Source organism: Lepidochelys kempii, chromosome 2 (genome assembly GCF_965140265.1).
Source record: "Lepidochelys kempii isolate rLepKem1 chromosome 2, rLepKem1.hap2, whole genome shotgun sequence".
Lineage (NCBI taxonomy): Eukaryota > Metazoa > Chordata > Testudines > Cheloniidae > Lepidochelys > Lepidochelys kempii.
In genome coordinates, this window is record NC_133257.1 from 182,461,414 (window position 1) to 182,475,141 (window position 13,728).

The 13,728-nt window shown below is 41.9% G+C and overlaps 1 protein-coding gene across 13 annotated transcripts in view; it reads right to left on the reverse strand.

The window, feature by feature from the left end:
* BBS9 (Bardet-Biedl syndrome 9) overlaps nucleotides 1-13,728 on the reverse strand; it is a 439,570-nt gene that overhangs the window by 185,433 nt on the left and 240,409 nt on the right. For all 13 annotated transcript variants that reach the window (XM_073332918.1, XM_073332919.1, XM_073332921.1 and 10 more), the window contains one exon: nucleotides 11,734-11,956. In XM_073332918.1, coding sequence (XP_073189019.1) covers nucleotides 11,734-11,956 — 223 coding nt within the window. The remainder of the gene's footprint in view (nucleotides 1-11,733; nucleotides 11,957-13,728) is intronic.

The following is a 13,728-nucleotide window of genomic DNA, read 5'->3' on the forward strand; positions in this document are numbered from 1 at the left end:
ATTTATCTGAATTATGGGAGCAGGATCCTGGTGATTTGGAGCCTGCTGCTGGAGTACTTAAGTTTTCTTGGTGTTAAGTGTGAGGCTGAGTTGGTTGCAGGCCTCGGAGAAAGTGCTGACTATTTTTTGAAGATCTTCTTACGAGTGGGCACACGGGGCACAGTCGTTGCACGTTGGAGTTTAAGGACTGATTTAGTGATAGTCTCTCTGTCACAGAAAGCTTACACTGACAAAGAAATTCAACGCTGCCTTCAATGAGCCAGTGCAGTTTTCGGATGCTTGAGAAAAGAGGCCTTCGAAGATCATGACATCAAGAATCAAACCAAGCTTCTTGTGTACCAGGCCGTTGTTATTCCTGCTCTCTTGTACGGTGCCGTGACCTGGGTCACATACAATAGAAAAGCAAGGGGTGAATTTCAGGGCCCTTGGCCAGTGGAGTTAACAATTGTGACCAGAACAGTCCCTGTTGCAGAGAAAAGCCATTGCAGAACAGCTGCTGGTGGAGTTTTAGGGTTGACACAGGTCAGACAATGTCTACACTCGCACTGCATCAACCTCAGTAGGTTAACCAGGGCTCCACAATGTTCAGGGACACGTTACTGTGTCGTAACAGGGTGATTATGTCAGTTGCAGACAAATCTCAGTGCAGACACATGCATATATCCGTCAACAAAAGTCAACTTATGTCAACCTAACTTTGTAGAGTAGGCCAGGCCTTAAATTCTTAAGTACCTTTGACTTAAGAACCTAAGTCACTTAGGAGTTTTTGCAAGTTACCCTTTGTTTTATTCAATAAGATGATAAAATTGGATGAGCAACATTGAGAAATAACCGATAAAAACCTGCCTAGATTGAAGTCATTAGGAGTTTTGCCATTGCCTGCAATGTACCAGGATTTCATCCATCATGTATATTTCAGCGTCCTTACATGCAAAATCCTTATATTTTACAGTGTCACTGGCAAGTCTAATAATGTATATTTTAGTATAGTTTTGCGAACAAAATTTTAAATCCAATTTTTCTTTATCTAGATATAGTAGACAATTTTTAAATATGATTTATTACATTAATCTTTAGCGTATTCCAACACACTTTAAGAATTGCTAGAATGGGATATGAATCAAAGAGATGACAACCTACCCCAGCAAAAAAATATACTGCAGTCTAAAGTAAATTTGCCAGAAGCATTTAATGTGTAAATTGAATGAACTGATTAAAAAAAATCTGGACTGGACTGGTAACAGTACATATCAGTACATGACAGTAGCACTGATATTAATTAAGAAGAGAAATCTAATGGGTACAATAAAAAGAGTTTTGTTAGAAGAAAATAGCCAATCAGGTCTTAGCTACAATGTACATGATGCAGCAGAAGTAGAACTGTATTTCTGCATGCCCACAGCAGCGAGCAAACCACAAAGGGACTGATGCATCAGATCCCATTCTACAAATATTAACCATTTACCAGGGGTGGAGGGTGGGATAGGGGTTGTTTTAAAGTATTTTTTAAAGAAGAAGTGATAAACTGAAGACACGGGGGAGGGCGGGGGGGGAGGAGAATGAGTTATAAAAGTAAAAAATGTTTGGCATTCATTTTTTTCCAGAAAACATATGGAAAAGATTTTAAAGGGGAATTCGGTTTCATACTGGGGAGTAGGTATCTTGGGAGATAAGTAATCTCTATTTGGGTCAGATGCCTGATTTTAAGAACAGATTAGCACTCTTAGATGCTTCTCAGAACCCATGTAGAACACAACATAAAAATAAAAATGCACATTGATTCAGCAATAACACTTCAGCTAGAAAAGAGGTCCTCAAATTATGGTCTGTGGAGTACTTGTTAGTAGTCCACAGAAAGTTGGTTGGTCCATGGTGGTGGCCTCTCTGCCTTATTTGAAACTGCTAAACAGCATTTATATAAAAATAAAACATTAAATAGTTTTTTAATATTACTTTTCCAGGTAAACAACTGCAAGAGTTCCTGCAGAGATGTTCTACAATCATAAATGGGAGCAGGCAGTCTGTGCAATTGTGAATGAGAGGGATGGTGATCCATGAGGCAACCTACATTTAAATAGGTCTACACCACAGAAAAAGTTTGAGAACACCTTAGTTATATGTTAGCCAGAAGTCTGTTCCTTTCATCTAATGATACAGATGGAAGAACCATTCATCTATGATTAAAGAAATTAAAGAAAGCCATTATCAAGTTATATTTTAAGATACCTGTTATAACTATGGAAAGATGAATAAAGCTGAAACTACTCTGCAGCTATAATACATACTGTTAAATTTTCAGTCTTGAGGAGTCCACAGTCTGTTCATCAAATACCCTAGGAAAAGACTATCTTCAACTGGGTAAACCTCACACCTGGCACAAGTGCAATTCCATAGACTTTAATGAAGTTACATTCACACTAGCTGACTTCCAGTTTCAGTAAATAATTTATAAAGTGTTCCAGCCATGTCAAATTGAATATTAAAAGCAAGTTACTACACAACACAAAGGAGAAAAATACTTGATTGAATAAAACAAAAACAAAACAAAAAAGAAAGGGAGGAAAAGGATGGTCCTAGTGAAAAACAAAAATAATCCCCTCACCTTTAATCGCATATAGTTTAAAGATTATTTTTTGTGGGGAGAGTTGAATTGAAGTAAATGTATTTTGGAAGATTTCTACACATTCGGACCACAGCAAAGTCAGGATCACCGACCAAAAAGAAGTCATGGTAGTGGGTGGTATGAGACTGTAAATATAGCTCCTATCAGAATGAGGCCCAAAAAGTCTTCACTACAGGCACGGCTGACACTGCTTAGGACTTTAAAAACCAACACTGCAAAATACATTAGTATTATAAGGAACTTGAAAAACTACAAAATTTATTCACTGTAAGTAACCTGGATTTATACTGTAAATTCTCCCACCCACTAAACTTAGTGCATAACAACCTGGGTGGCCAACACCACCTTTCAACAGAACTTCTCTGGCCCTGACCCATACTAAGGATTGGCACAGTTCCCCAAACCCCTCAGCTTCCTTCTACCCCAGCTGTTTAGGCTTTGCCAAAGCCAACAAAGTGCAAGATGCAGCCTGATGTGACTTGCAGTTCTTTATGAGCACACTGGAGACTGGCTTCTGAGCACTTTTTGCCCTAAGTGCTTGACATACTAAGTCTTTCAAACAAACCATTTTCCCCCAACTTCATTCTTTCTATTTTATTAATTATTCCGACATTAAACCTCCATAACTCCACTAATTGAGCTCTTCAAGGTAGTCTGTTTTGAAAGCTTATGTATTTATTTATTCCAGCAAGACTTCTTTAAGGGAACTACATGCTGACGTGGCTTGAGAATAGAATATTTTGGAAATTAATATACACATTTCACATATACACATACCACATATGTTGAGGTGATATTCAATAAATAAATTGCACAACTATATAATAAATTGCATTTTATGCAATTTTGCCTCTCTCATCTGTGCTCTGCCCACTAATTCATCTCTGTTCTAAATCTCTGAGCAGTGTCAAAGAACCAACATGTCTAAAGAATAAAACAATCTGTGACAGAAAATTTCTATTTTTACCCACCTCCCAAAATGTGGAACACCCCTTCTCCAACTCTCTGCCCCCTCCCCCACAAAAATGAACCCTGAGCCAAGCCTCAGGACAGTCAATATTCCATCCTATACTGGTGACCTTTTAAAAGTCAGATAAAAAAATGATTTTTCAGTTTCCCCATTGTCAACTGAGACATATAGTGATTGCTTCCAGGCATGATACAACCTAGGACCTTAAAACATATTAAGCTATATTACTGTGTATGAAAAAACTATTTTAGATAATTTATATATTTACAATTTTCCTCCAAGGACTCCATACAGGTGAATTCACGATAACTAATGAAGTCTGACTCTTCAAGCAGATGGCTATGAAAGTATCAGTACTTTATTTCATCTGTAACATTTATAAAACAGTTACTCTTGAAAATATACAGTATGTGCAGTACAGAATGTATAATTTTATGATATTTTCAGAGCAGATTTTATTAGCATTTGTTTAGAATTACCTCTCTATATCATTCAGGAGTAACGAGGATATCCCATATTCATGCAGATTAAGCCTTTTACCACATCAAATTACATTATTTCCATAATTATTATTTGATATTCATTTTACAGTAACAACCAGTCCTCAATCAAATCAAGGCTCTTTTGTGCAACTTGATCAAACACTTTCAAGGACATGTTCCCTGTCTCAAAGAAATATTTATATCTATACAGACATCTATAGATTTGTGTATGCATATATGTTTGGCATTCCACACAGCATGGGATGACTTTGAATGAATGCCAGATATTACAAAACAAAATGATAGGATATCCACCAAGATTATTAATTAATTATTATTATTATTATATTAAGGTAGGGCCCACACTGAGCTATACACTTTTTGAGCACAGTGGTTGCCATGAAGAATCTACAAACTACAAAAATAAAGACAAATGAACAGGGAGTCCGCGGTAGGTGGGGGTGGAGAGGGAGGAGGAGATTACAACATGCAAACAAAGTATTCAGGCTGATGATAGGCATGCATCTTCACAATTACATGACTGTTGGTTTTTCTTCGACGTATAAGCACACTAAATTCCGCTCCCCAACATCCTCCCTTCACCCATTGAACCACCTCACCAACCCTGTACCTGAGAGCTCCAGCTTCAAATACAGCATCCTTACATCCCCCACTCCTAATATATGAACCCCTCCCATCCTGATAGGCCACAATATGGCCCTATACCTTACCGAAAGTAAGTGAGCGGCATTTTTCAACAACATGCCACAAAATTCTTAAATTATGCACATTAAAGATCTTAGTCAATGTACAGACTCCCCTAATCTTCCATAGGCTTTAGATCATGTCCTAGAAGTTTCTAGTAGTAGCTTGGATGCTTAGAATTAGAAAGTTCCATACTTAACTGATTCATCTACTCCACAAGTTCCACCTTAACTAGAAAACTGTCCTTCTACTAGCATTCTCCCAATATTATTTCATCCCAATCAGACGTCAATCTTTAAATTTGATCATTAAAACTTGCCTAATATTTTGAGTTTCTGATTAATTTGAACTCAGAAACATTAGGTTAGCCTGATCCTGTGTCTAAATTAAGCCCTGGTCTACACTAGGACTTTAGGTCGAATTTAGCAGTGTTAAATCGATGTAAACCTGCACCCGTCCACATGATGAAACCTTTTATTTCGACTTAAAGGGCTCTTAAAATCAATTTCCTTACTCCACCTCTGACAAGTGGATTAGCGCTTAAATCGGCCTTGCTGGCTCGAATTTGGGGTACTGTGGACACAATTCGACGGTATTGGCCTCCGGGAGCTATCCCAGAGTGCTCCATTGTGACCGCTCTGGACAGAACTCTCAACTCAGAAGCCAGGTAGACAGGTAGACAGGAAAAGAACCGCAAACTTTTGAATCTCATTTCCTGTTTGACCAGCGTGGCAAGCTGCAGGTGACCATGCAGAGCTCATCAGCAGAGGTGACCATGATGGAGTCCCAGAATCGCAAAAGAGCTCCTGCATGGACCGAACGGGAGGTACGGGATCTGATCGCTGTTTGGGGACAGGAATCCGTGCTATCAGAACTCCGTTCCAGTTTTCGAAATGCCAAAACCTTTGTCAAAATCTCCCAGGGCATGAAGGACAGAGGCCATAATAGGGACCCGAAGCAGTGCCGCATGAAACTGAAGGAGCTGAGGCAAGTCTACCAGAAAACCAGAGAGGCGAACGGCCGCTCCGGGTCAGAGCCCCAAACATGCCGCTTCAATGATGAGCTGCATGCCATTTTAGGGGGTTCAGCCACCACTACCCCAGCAGTGTTGTTTGACTCCTTCAATGGAGATGGAGGCAACACGGAAGCAGGTTTTGGGGATGAAGAAGAAGAAGAAGAAGAAGATGATGAAGTTGTACATAGCTCACAGCAAGCAAGCGGAGAAACCGGTTTTCCCGACAGCTAGGAACTGTTTCTCACCCTGGACCTGGAGCCAGTACCCCCTGAACCCACCCAAGGCTGCTTCCTGGACCCGGCAGGTGGAGAAGGGACCTCCGGTGAGTGTACCTTTTAAAATACTATGATTTAAAAGCAAGCATGTGAAAGGATTACTTTGCCCTGGCATTCGCGGCTCTCCTGGATGTACTCCCAAAGCCTTTGCAAAAGGTTTCTGGGGAGGGCAGCCTTATTGCGTCCTTCATGGTAGGACACTTTACCACTCCAGGCCAGTAACACGTACTCGGGAATCATTGTACAACAAAGCATTGCAGTGTATGTTTGCTGGCGTTCAAACAACATCCGTTCTTTATCTCTCTGTGTTATCCTCAGAAGAGTGAGATATAATTCATGGTCACCTGGTTGAAATAGAGTGCTTTTCTTCAGGGGACACTCAGAGGAGCCCGTTCCTGCTGGGCTGTTTGCCTGTGACTAAACAGAAATGTTCCCCGCTGTTAGCCACAGGGAGGTGGGAGGGTTGAGGGGGTAGCCATGCGGTGGGGGGAAGCAAAATGAGACCTTGTAACAAAAGCACATGTGCTATGTATGTAATGTTAACAGCAAGGTATACCCTGAAAGAGTGTAGCCACTGTTTTATAAACTGTGTCTTTTTAAATACCGCTGTCCCTTTTTTTTCTCCACCAGCTGCATGTGTTTCAATGATCACAGGATCTTCTCCTTCCCAGAGGCTAGTGAAGATTAGAAAGAAAAAAAACGCACTCGAGATGAAATGTTCTCTGAGCTCATGCTGTCCTCCCGCACTGACAGAGCACAGACAAATGTGTGGAGGCAAATAATGTCAGAGTGCAGGAAAGCACAAAATGACCGGGAGGAAAGGTGGCATGCTGAAGAGAGTAAGTGGCGGGCTGAAAACAGGGCTGAAGCTCAAATGTGGTGGGATCGTGATGAGAGGAGGCAGGATTCAATGCTGAGGCTGCTGGAGGACCAAAACAGTATGCTCCAGTGTATGGTTGAGCTGCAGCAAAGGCAGCTGGAGCACAGACTGCCACTACAGCCCCTGTGTAACCAACCGCCCTCCTCCTCAAGTTTCATAGCCTCCACACCCAGATGCCCAAGAACGCGGTGGGGAGGGCACCGGCCAACCAGCCACTCCGCCACAGAGGATTGCCCCCAAAAAAGAAGGCTGGGATTCAATAAATTTTAAAGTTGTAAACTTTTAAAGTGCTGTGTGGCATTTTCCTTCCCTCCTCCACCACCCCTCCTGGGATACCTTGGTAGTCATCCCCCTATTTGTGTGATGAATGAATAAAGGATGCATGAATGTGAAGCAACAATGACTTTATTGCCTCTGCAAGCGGTGATCGAAGGGAGGAGGGGAGGGTGGTTAGCTTACAGGGAAGTAGAGTGAACCAAGGGGCGGGGGGTTTCATCAAGGAGAAACAAACAGAAGTTCACACCGTAGCCTGGACAGTCATGAAACTGGTTTTCAAAGCTTCTCTGATGCGTACCGCGCCCTCCTGTGCTCTTCTAACCGCCCTGGTGTCTGGCTGCGCGTAACCAGCAGCCAGGCAATTTGCCTCAACCTCCCACCCCGTCATAAACGTCTCCCCCTTAATCTCACAGATATTGTGGAGCACACAGCAAGCAGTAATAACAGTGGGAATATTGGTTTCGCTGAGGTCTAAGCGAGTCAGTAAACTGCGCCAGCGCGCCTTTAAACGTCCAAATGCACATTCTACCACCATTCTGCACTTGCTCAGCCTGTAGTTGAACAGCTCCTGACTACTGTCCAGGCTGCCTGTGTACAGCTTCATGAGCCATGGCATTAAGGGGTAGGCTGGGTCCCCAAGGATACATATAGGCATTTCAACATCCCCAACAGTTATTTTCTGGTCTGGGAATAAAGTCCCTTCCTGCAGCTTTTGAAACAGACCAGAGTTCCTGAAGATGCGAGCGTCATGTACCTTTCCCGGCCATCCCACGCTGATGTTGGTGAAACGTCGCTTGTGATCCACCAGAGCTTGCAGCACTATTGAAAAGTACCCCTTGCGGTTTATGTACTCGGCGGCTTGGTGCTCCGGTGCCAAGATAGGGATATGGGTTCCGTCTATGGCCCCACCACAGTTAGGGAATCCCATTGCAGCAAAGCCATCCACTATGACCTGCACATTTCCCAGGGTCACTACCCTTGATATCAGCAGATCTTTGATTGCGTGGGCTACTTGCATCACAGCAGCCGCAACAGTAGATTTGCCCTCTCCAAATTGATTCCCAACTGACCGGTAGCTGTCTGGCGTTGCAAGCTTCCACAGGGCTATCGCCACTCGCTTCTCAACTGTGAGGGATGCTCTCATCTTGGTATTCATGCGCTTCAGGGCAGGGGAAAGCAAGTCACAAAGTTCCATGAAAGTGCCCTTACGCATGCGAAAGTTTCGCAGTCACTGGGAATCGTCCCAGACCTGCAACACTATGCGGTCCCACCAGTCTGCGCTTGTTTCCCGAGCCCAGAATCGGCGTTCCACAGCATGAACCTGCCCCATTAGCACCATGATGCATGCATTGGCAGGGCCCATGCTTTGAGAGAAATCTGTGTCCATATCCTGATCACTCACGTGACCGTGCTGACGTCGTCTCCTTGCCCGGTATCGCTTTGCCAGGTTCTGGTGCTGCATATACTGCTGGATAATGCGTGTGGTGTTGAATGTGCTCCTAATTGCCAAAGTCAGCTGAGCGGCCTCCATGTTTGCCTTGGTATGGTGTCCACACAGAAAAAAGGCGCGGAACGATTGTCTGCCGTTGCTCTGACGGAGGAAGGGGCGACTGACGACATGGCTTACAGGGTTGGCCTCAGGGAGCTAAAATCAACAAAGGGGGTGGCTTTACATCAAGGAGTATTTCAGGCAGGACCTTCACGGAGGGTTCCAATAAGAAATGGTGCACCTAAGTTATTGTTCTTATTGGAACAAGGAGGTTAGTCTGGCCTCTGATTGATACATGGCTAGATTTACCTCGCTGCACCTTCTCTGTGAGTGACTACAATGTGACCTAGAGGAATGAGTCCCCTAGACAGGGGAGGGGGGGAAGCAAACGAGTACAAAACAAATCTGGTCTATTTCTTGTTTTGATCCACTCTATCTATCTTTTACATCTTTGGCTGGCAGCAGACGGTGCAGAAGGACTGCATGCCATCCATATCTCATGGCTGCTCGGCAGAAGATGGTACAGTACGACTGCTAGCCATCCTCATCTCTTGCCTGCCCGGCAGAAGATGGTACAGTACGACTGCTAGCAATCCGTATCGCCTGCCTGCTCACCATAAGACGGTTCAATAGGACTGACTGCAGGACTAAAGAGAATGACCTGGTCAAGTCACTCCAAATTTAGTCCCTGCGCCCATGTCTGCCCAGCCGCTCCCAGCTGACGTGGCCAGGAGCACCTCGGACACGACGATGACGGCTACCCGTCGTATTGCACCGTCTGCTGCCACAAGGCAAGGGGTTGCTGCTTCTGTGTAGCAATGCTGTACCACGTCTGCCAGCACCCAGGAGACATACGGTGATGGTTACCTGAGCGGGCTCCATGCTTGCTGTGGTATGGCGTCTGCACAGGTAACTCAGGAAAAAAGGCGCGAAATGATTGTCTGCCCTTGGTTTCATGGAGGGAGGGAGGGAACGGGGGCCTGACGATATGTACCCAGAACCACCCGCGACAATGTTTTAGCCTCATCAGGCATTGGGATCTCAACCCAGAATTCCAATGGGCAGCGGAGACTGCGGGAACTGTGGGATAGCTACTCACAGTGCAACGCTCCGCAAGTCGACTCTAGCCTCGGTACTGTGGAAGCACTCCGCCGAGTTAATGCACTTAATGCACTTAGAGCATTTTCTGTGGGGACACACACACTCGAATATATAAAACCGATTTCTAAAAAACCGACTTCTATAAATTCGACCTTATTCCGTAGTGTAGACATACCCTAAGACTTTCCTAGCACTTGCATCAACAGAGCTGTCTTTAACTTTTCACTGTTACTCTGACAGGTATAACTGTTAAGGGTCAAATGAAAACTCATTCAGCAAGAGCTGCATCAGTGATAGTAACAGGCTTTCATTCATTCTGTTACTAAGATTCCAATAATATAACAGGATCAGTTATGGAAGACACAGACTCATGGGAGCTTCAGCACTGAATACTGTCTCAATGATGCTTGTTATGAAAATGGTGTTAATAGCCCGACACTGGGAGTCTCAGAAGCTAAGGGATCACTGACCCTATGGAAGAAAATGGGTGTGCTAAATGCTCAACTGAAGCACTTAGTGTAGTAAAAATTGCTGCAGTCAAAAGAAGGGGCTTGATGGCTGGAGCCACCTGACAAGATCCTACGGCCCCCAGGGGACAGTGGAGCTAATGGTTTTTTTTAACATTTTAAACCCAGGACCTGGAAAAATATTCTGTGGGAGCTCACAGGAGAGTCTGACTTTTCCTGTAAGTCTGTTTGGGTCTCTGGAGAAGGAAAAAAGCAGAAAACTAACTCTGACAGGGCAAAGATCCTATCCCAAAGGCTTCTGCAAACAAGAGTTGTCTGGATACAGTTTTGTTCCTATCACTGTCCAGGGAAACAGGACACACACAGATTATATATATACATACACACACACACACGTGCATGTACAAACACACCGTACATAAATGAATTACACTAAGAAAATACCCTGACTCCTTGTCACTGATTTCTCATCCAAACAGAAACCACCCTGCAACACACTGAATTTCATCTTCCACTTGCCCAAAGGAAGTAACACTCCTTTAAAACAGTTCAAATTTGTGTTATCTTGATTGCATTCATATAGGGCTGTTGGCCTATTTTTCCAGCCCAGGAAGGATGAATGGCAGGCCTAAAAGTTTGATCATGCCCTTCTTTCAAGGTACAGTTTATTCTTCAAACACAATAAAACAGTTCAATATAAGTTCCATAAGTACACCTGGCCTTTTCCCCTGACCCAGGTCTCAGTTCCTGAGGTAACTGAACCTCTCACCCCGTTACAGTCTCCTGAGGGCACCCCAATTAGGTATTAGACCTCTAGCCATCACCTTTCTCTGTCCCCCAACTCTCTTCCCCAAGATTTAGGCTATTCTGCAATTCACTGTGATAATGTCAGCAGGCTGGTCTTTAGTTCAGCACTTGCCATCCTGTCCTCCCACAGGAAATGACAGGGTTAACTAGTAAACAGCCAGTATTCATAAAGCAAACTATTACCTATTCAGAAAGAAAGCATTACAGTGAAAACAGGTCATAACGCAACAAATAAGCTTACATGCATCTTTACCAGGTATCATCATCTCCAACATGAGAACCTGGTAGCTTTCAAAGTACTTTAAATATGGTAGCTAGTGATCAAATTTAGACCAACTTTAGCTAGAAATAGTTTTATTCTCTAATCACTTTTTATTAGTTAGAAGAAAAACATAATGGATCATATTTTATTTAATACCACAGAAAAAGAAAACATATTGTTCTAAAAACACATGGCATCAAAATTTCAGAAGAATATTTATTCAGTGGTTATCCTGGAATTTCTTAGAGGGAAAGGAAAGGCATTTCTCCTGGCCTCTCTCATTTCAGTGTAAAATAAACTCCAAATCTAACCAAAGGTACATTTTTTTTACTTTGAATATATGCAAACATTTTGAATGAAGAACATGTAGTAATATCTTACCTGGCATGACCATCGTTTGTTGAATATTTGTGTCTGTACTTAAACATAAGCGACCACCTTTGGCCAATCTATCACAGAGCAAGGTGATGTGTTTCTTCAGCCTGCTAGTATCTTTGGGTATACTCAACTGACTGGTGAGAGTCAGGGCCTGTTCTTTAGAGCTCTTGGACAGACATGTTCTCAGCATGTGAGAGATGGCAGCATCCACGCTTTCTTCCCAACCCTGGATGAAGGTAAACGAAACTAGATAAAATGAAATGTAAAATCCTCTTCCTGATTTTAAACATACTGAAAATAAATAAAACTCAAAATGATAAAGAAAAAAGTTTTAGACAATACTAATACATAAAATAGAGTTTTTGGTTTAATGAACTGCCATGAAAACAGAATTTTCAAAGTTTGTGGAAATAAAAAAATAACTAGTAAAACTGATAAAAATGAAATTTATCTCAAATACTAAAACTAAATGGGGTCAGAAAGAGAAATAGTTCAAATCAGAGACAAATATCATCTGCACAGGAAAATTATGAGAAGGATGGTCAAACTGAAAATTCATTAAATTATAAAAATCAGAATTTACTGTAAGCAAAACTTAGAAACAGATCTAGAAGAAATTATATGTAAACACAAATGTTACAATATTTACCAAAAAAAGTGGAGAGGGCAGAGCTGTGTTCACCCTATTATTTTGCTTTTGGAATTACCAGCTAATATTCCACAAATTTAGGAGGAAACGGTTATGTAATTTATATTTGTAAATAGCAGGAACAACATGGTGAGCGGGAAAGTATATTCATAGCTATCCCATGGTCCTCCCCTCCAAGGAAAATTCATTTAATTCTTTAGTGTTGAAGTTTATAAAGCACATTGCCTAAATTACTTTGGAGCAAATTCTGCCCTGACTTGTACCCAAATAATCCTATGTACAGTGGATTACATGAGTAAAACTAAGGGCTGAATTTGTTTCGAAACCACACCAGGGTTTTCTGAACCTGATTTCTTTTGCATGAACAGCGAAAAAAATAATGATTTCTTTGACTAAAAATATTACGAGGGGAGAATGTGTAACCACTGATATAGCTTCTTAGAAATTAAATAAAATATTAGAGCTTTCATCTCATCGTGAAAATCTATTCTATAAAACTCTTCCATCTCTGACCCACATATTGGGCACTGAAATCTAATCACTGTTGGGATAGAAAAAGCACTAAAGCCAGCCCCTCCAGAGATGCTACAAAACATGACAAATTATAGAACAAAATGTTATACATTTTGAGGATTCACTAGAAGACACAGATGTCCATATTTATATTCTTGTCAAGTGTGCATCTTTCTCTACATCACCAAAGTTTCTAAATTTTAGACTGGTTCAATGAAAATCTTGGAAAGGTCCTAAGCATATCACCCGCCTCTTCTGAGCCCAAGCATTAACAACTGGGGTAAGGGCCAGAACCTGAACTGGTGTCAATTTATAGTAACTGAGGATCGGGTCCAGTATTTCCATCCAAATAAGTTATAGAAACACAATAAAAAAGAATCATTTAAATAAGAAAACCAAAACACAAACCAGCTAAACTCAGGAAATTAAAAGTGGCTAGCATTCTGTCCTTAGCTCACACAGGTATGTTTTATTTTGTCTCACAGCCTTAATAATTTGTAAATCTAGTTTTTGTATTTAATTTCCATGTAAACCTGGTGTTTCAATAGACCATAAAACCACTCTTTCCAATTCAAGGATTGTTGACCTAATAAGTCAAGTCAACTGCAAAAGAGCCTTTATGATTGGCAAAGGAATATGAAAACTACCTCTAAATGAAATGTCTCTATGGAATTGTTTTTCAGGTGACTTTGTTCAATTCAGAGTTAATTGTCTTGAATAATACAGTATTTGTTAGCAACTTTTATAACTGAAAGAGCATGGAGGACTAAGGAAGTGGGAACACACCACCATGTATGGGCTGAAAAACAATTGAGGTCTGAAAGGGAAAAGTGTGC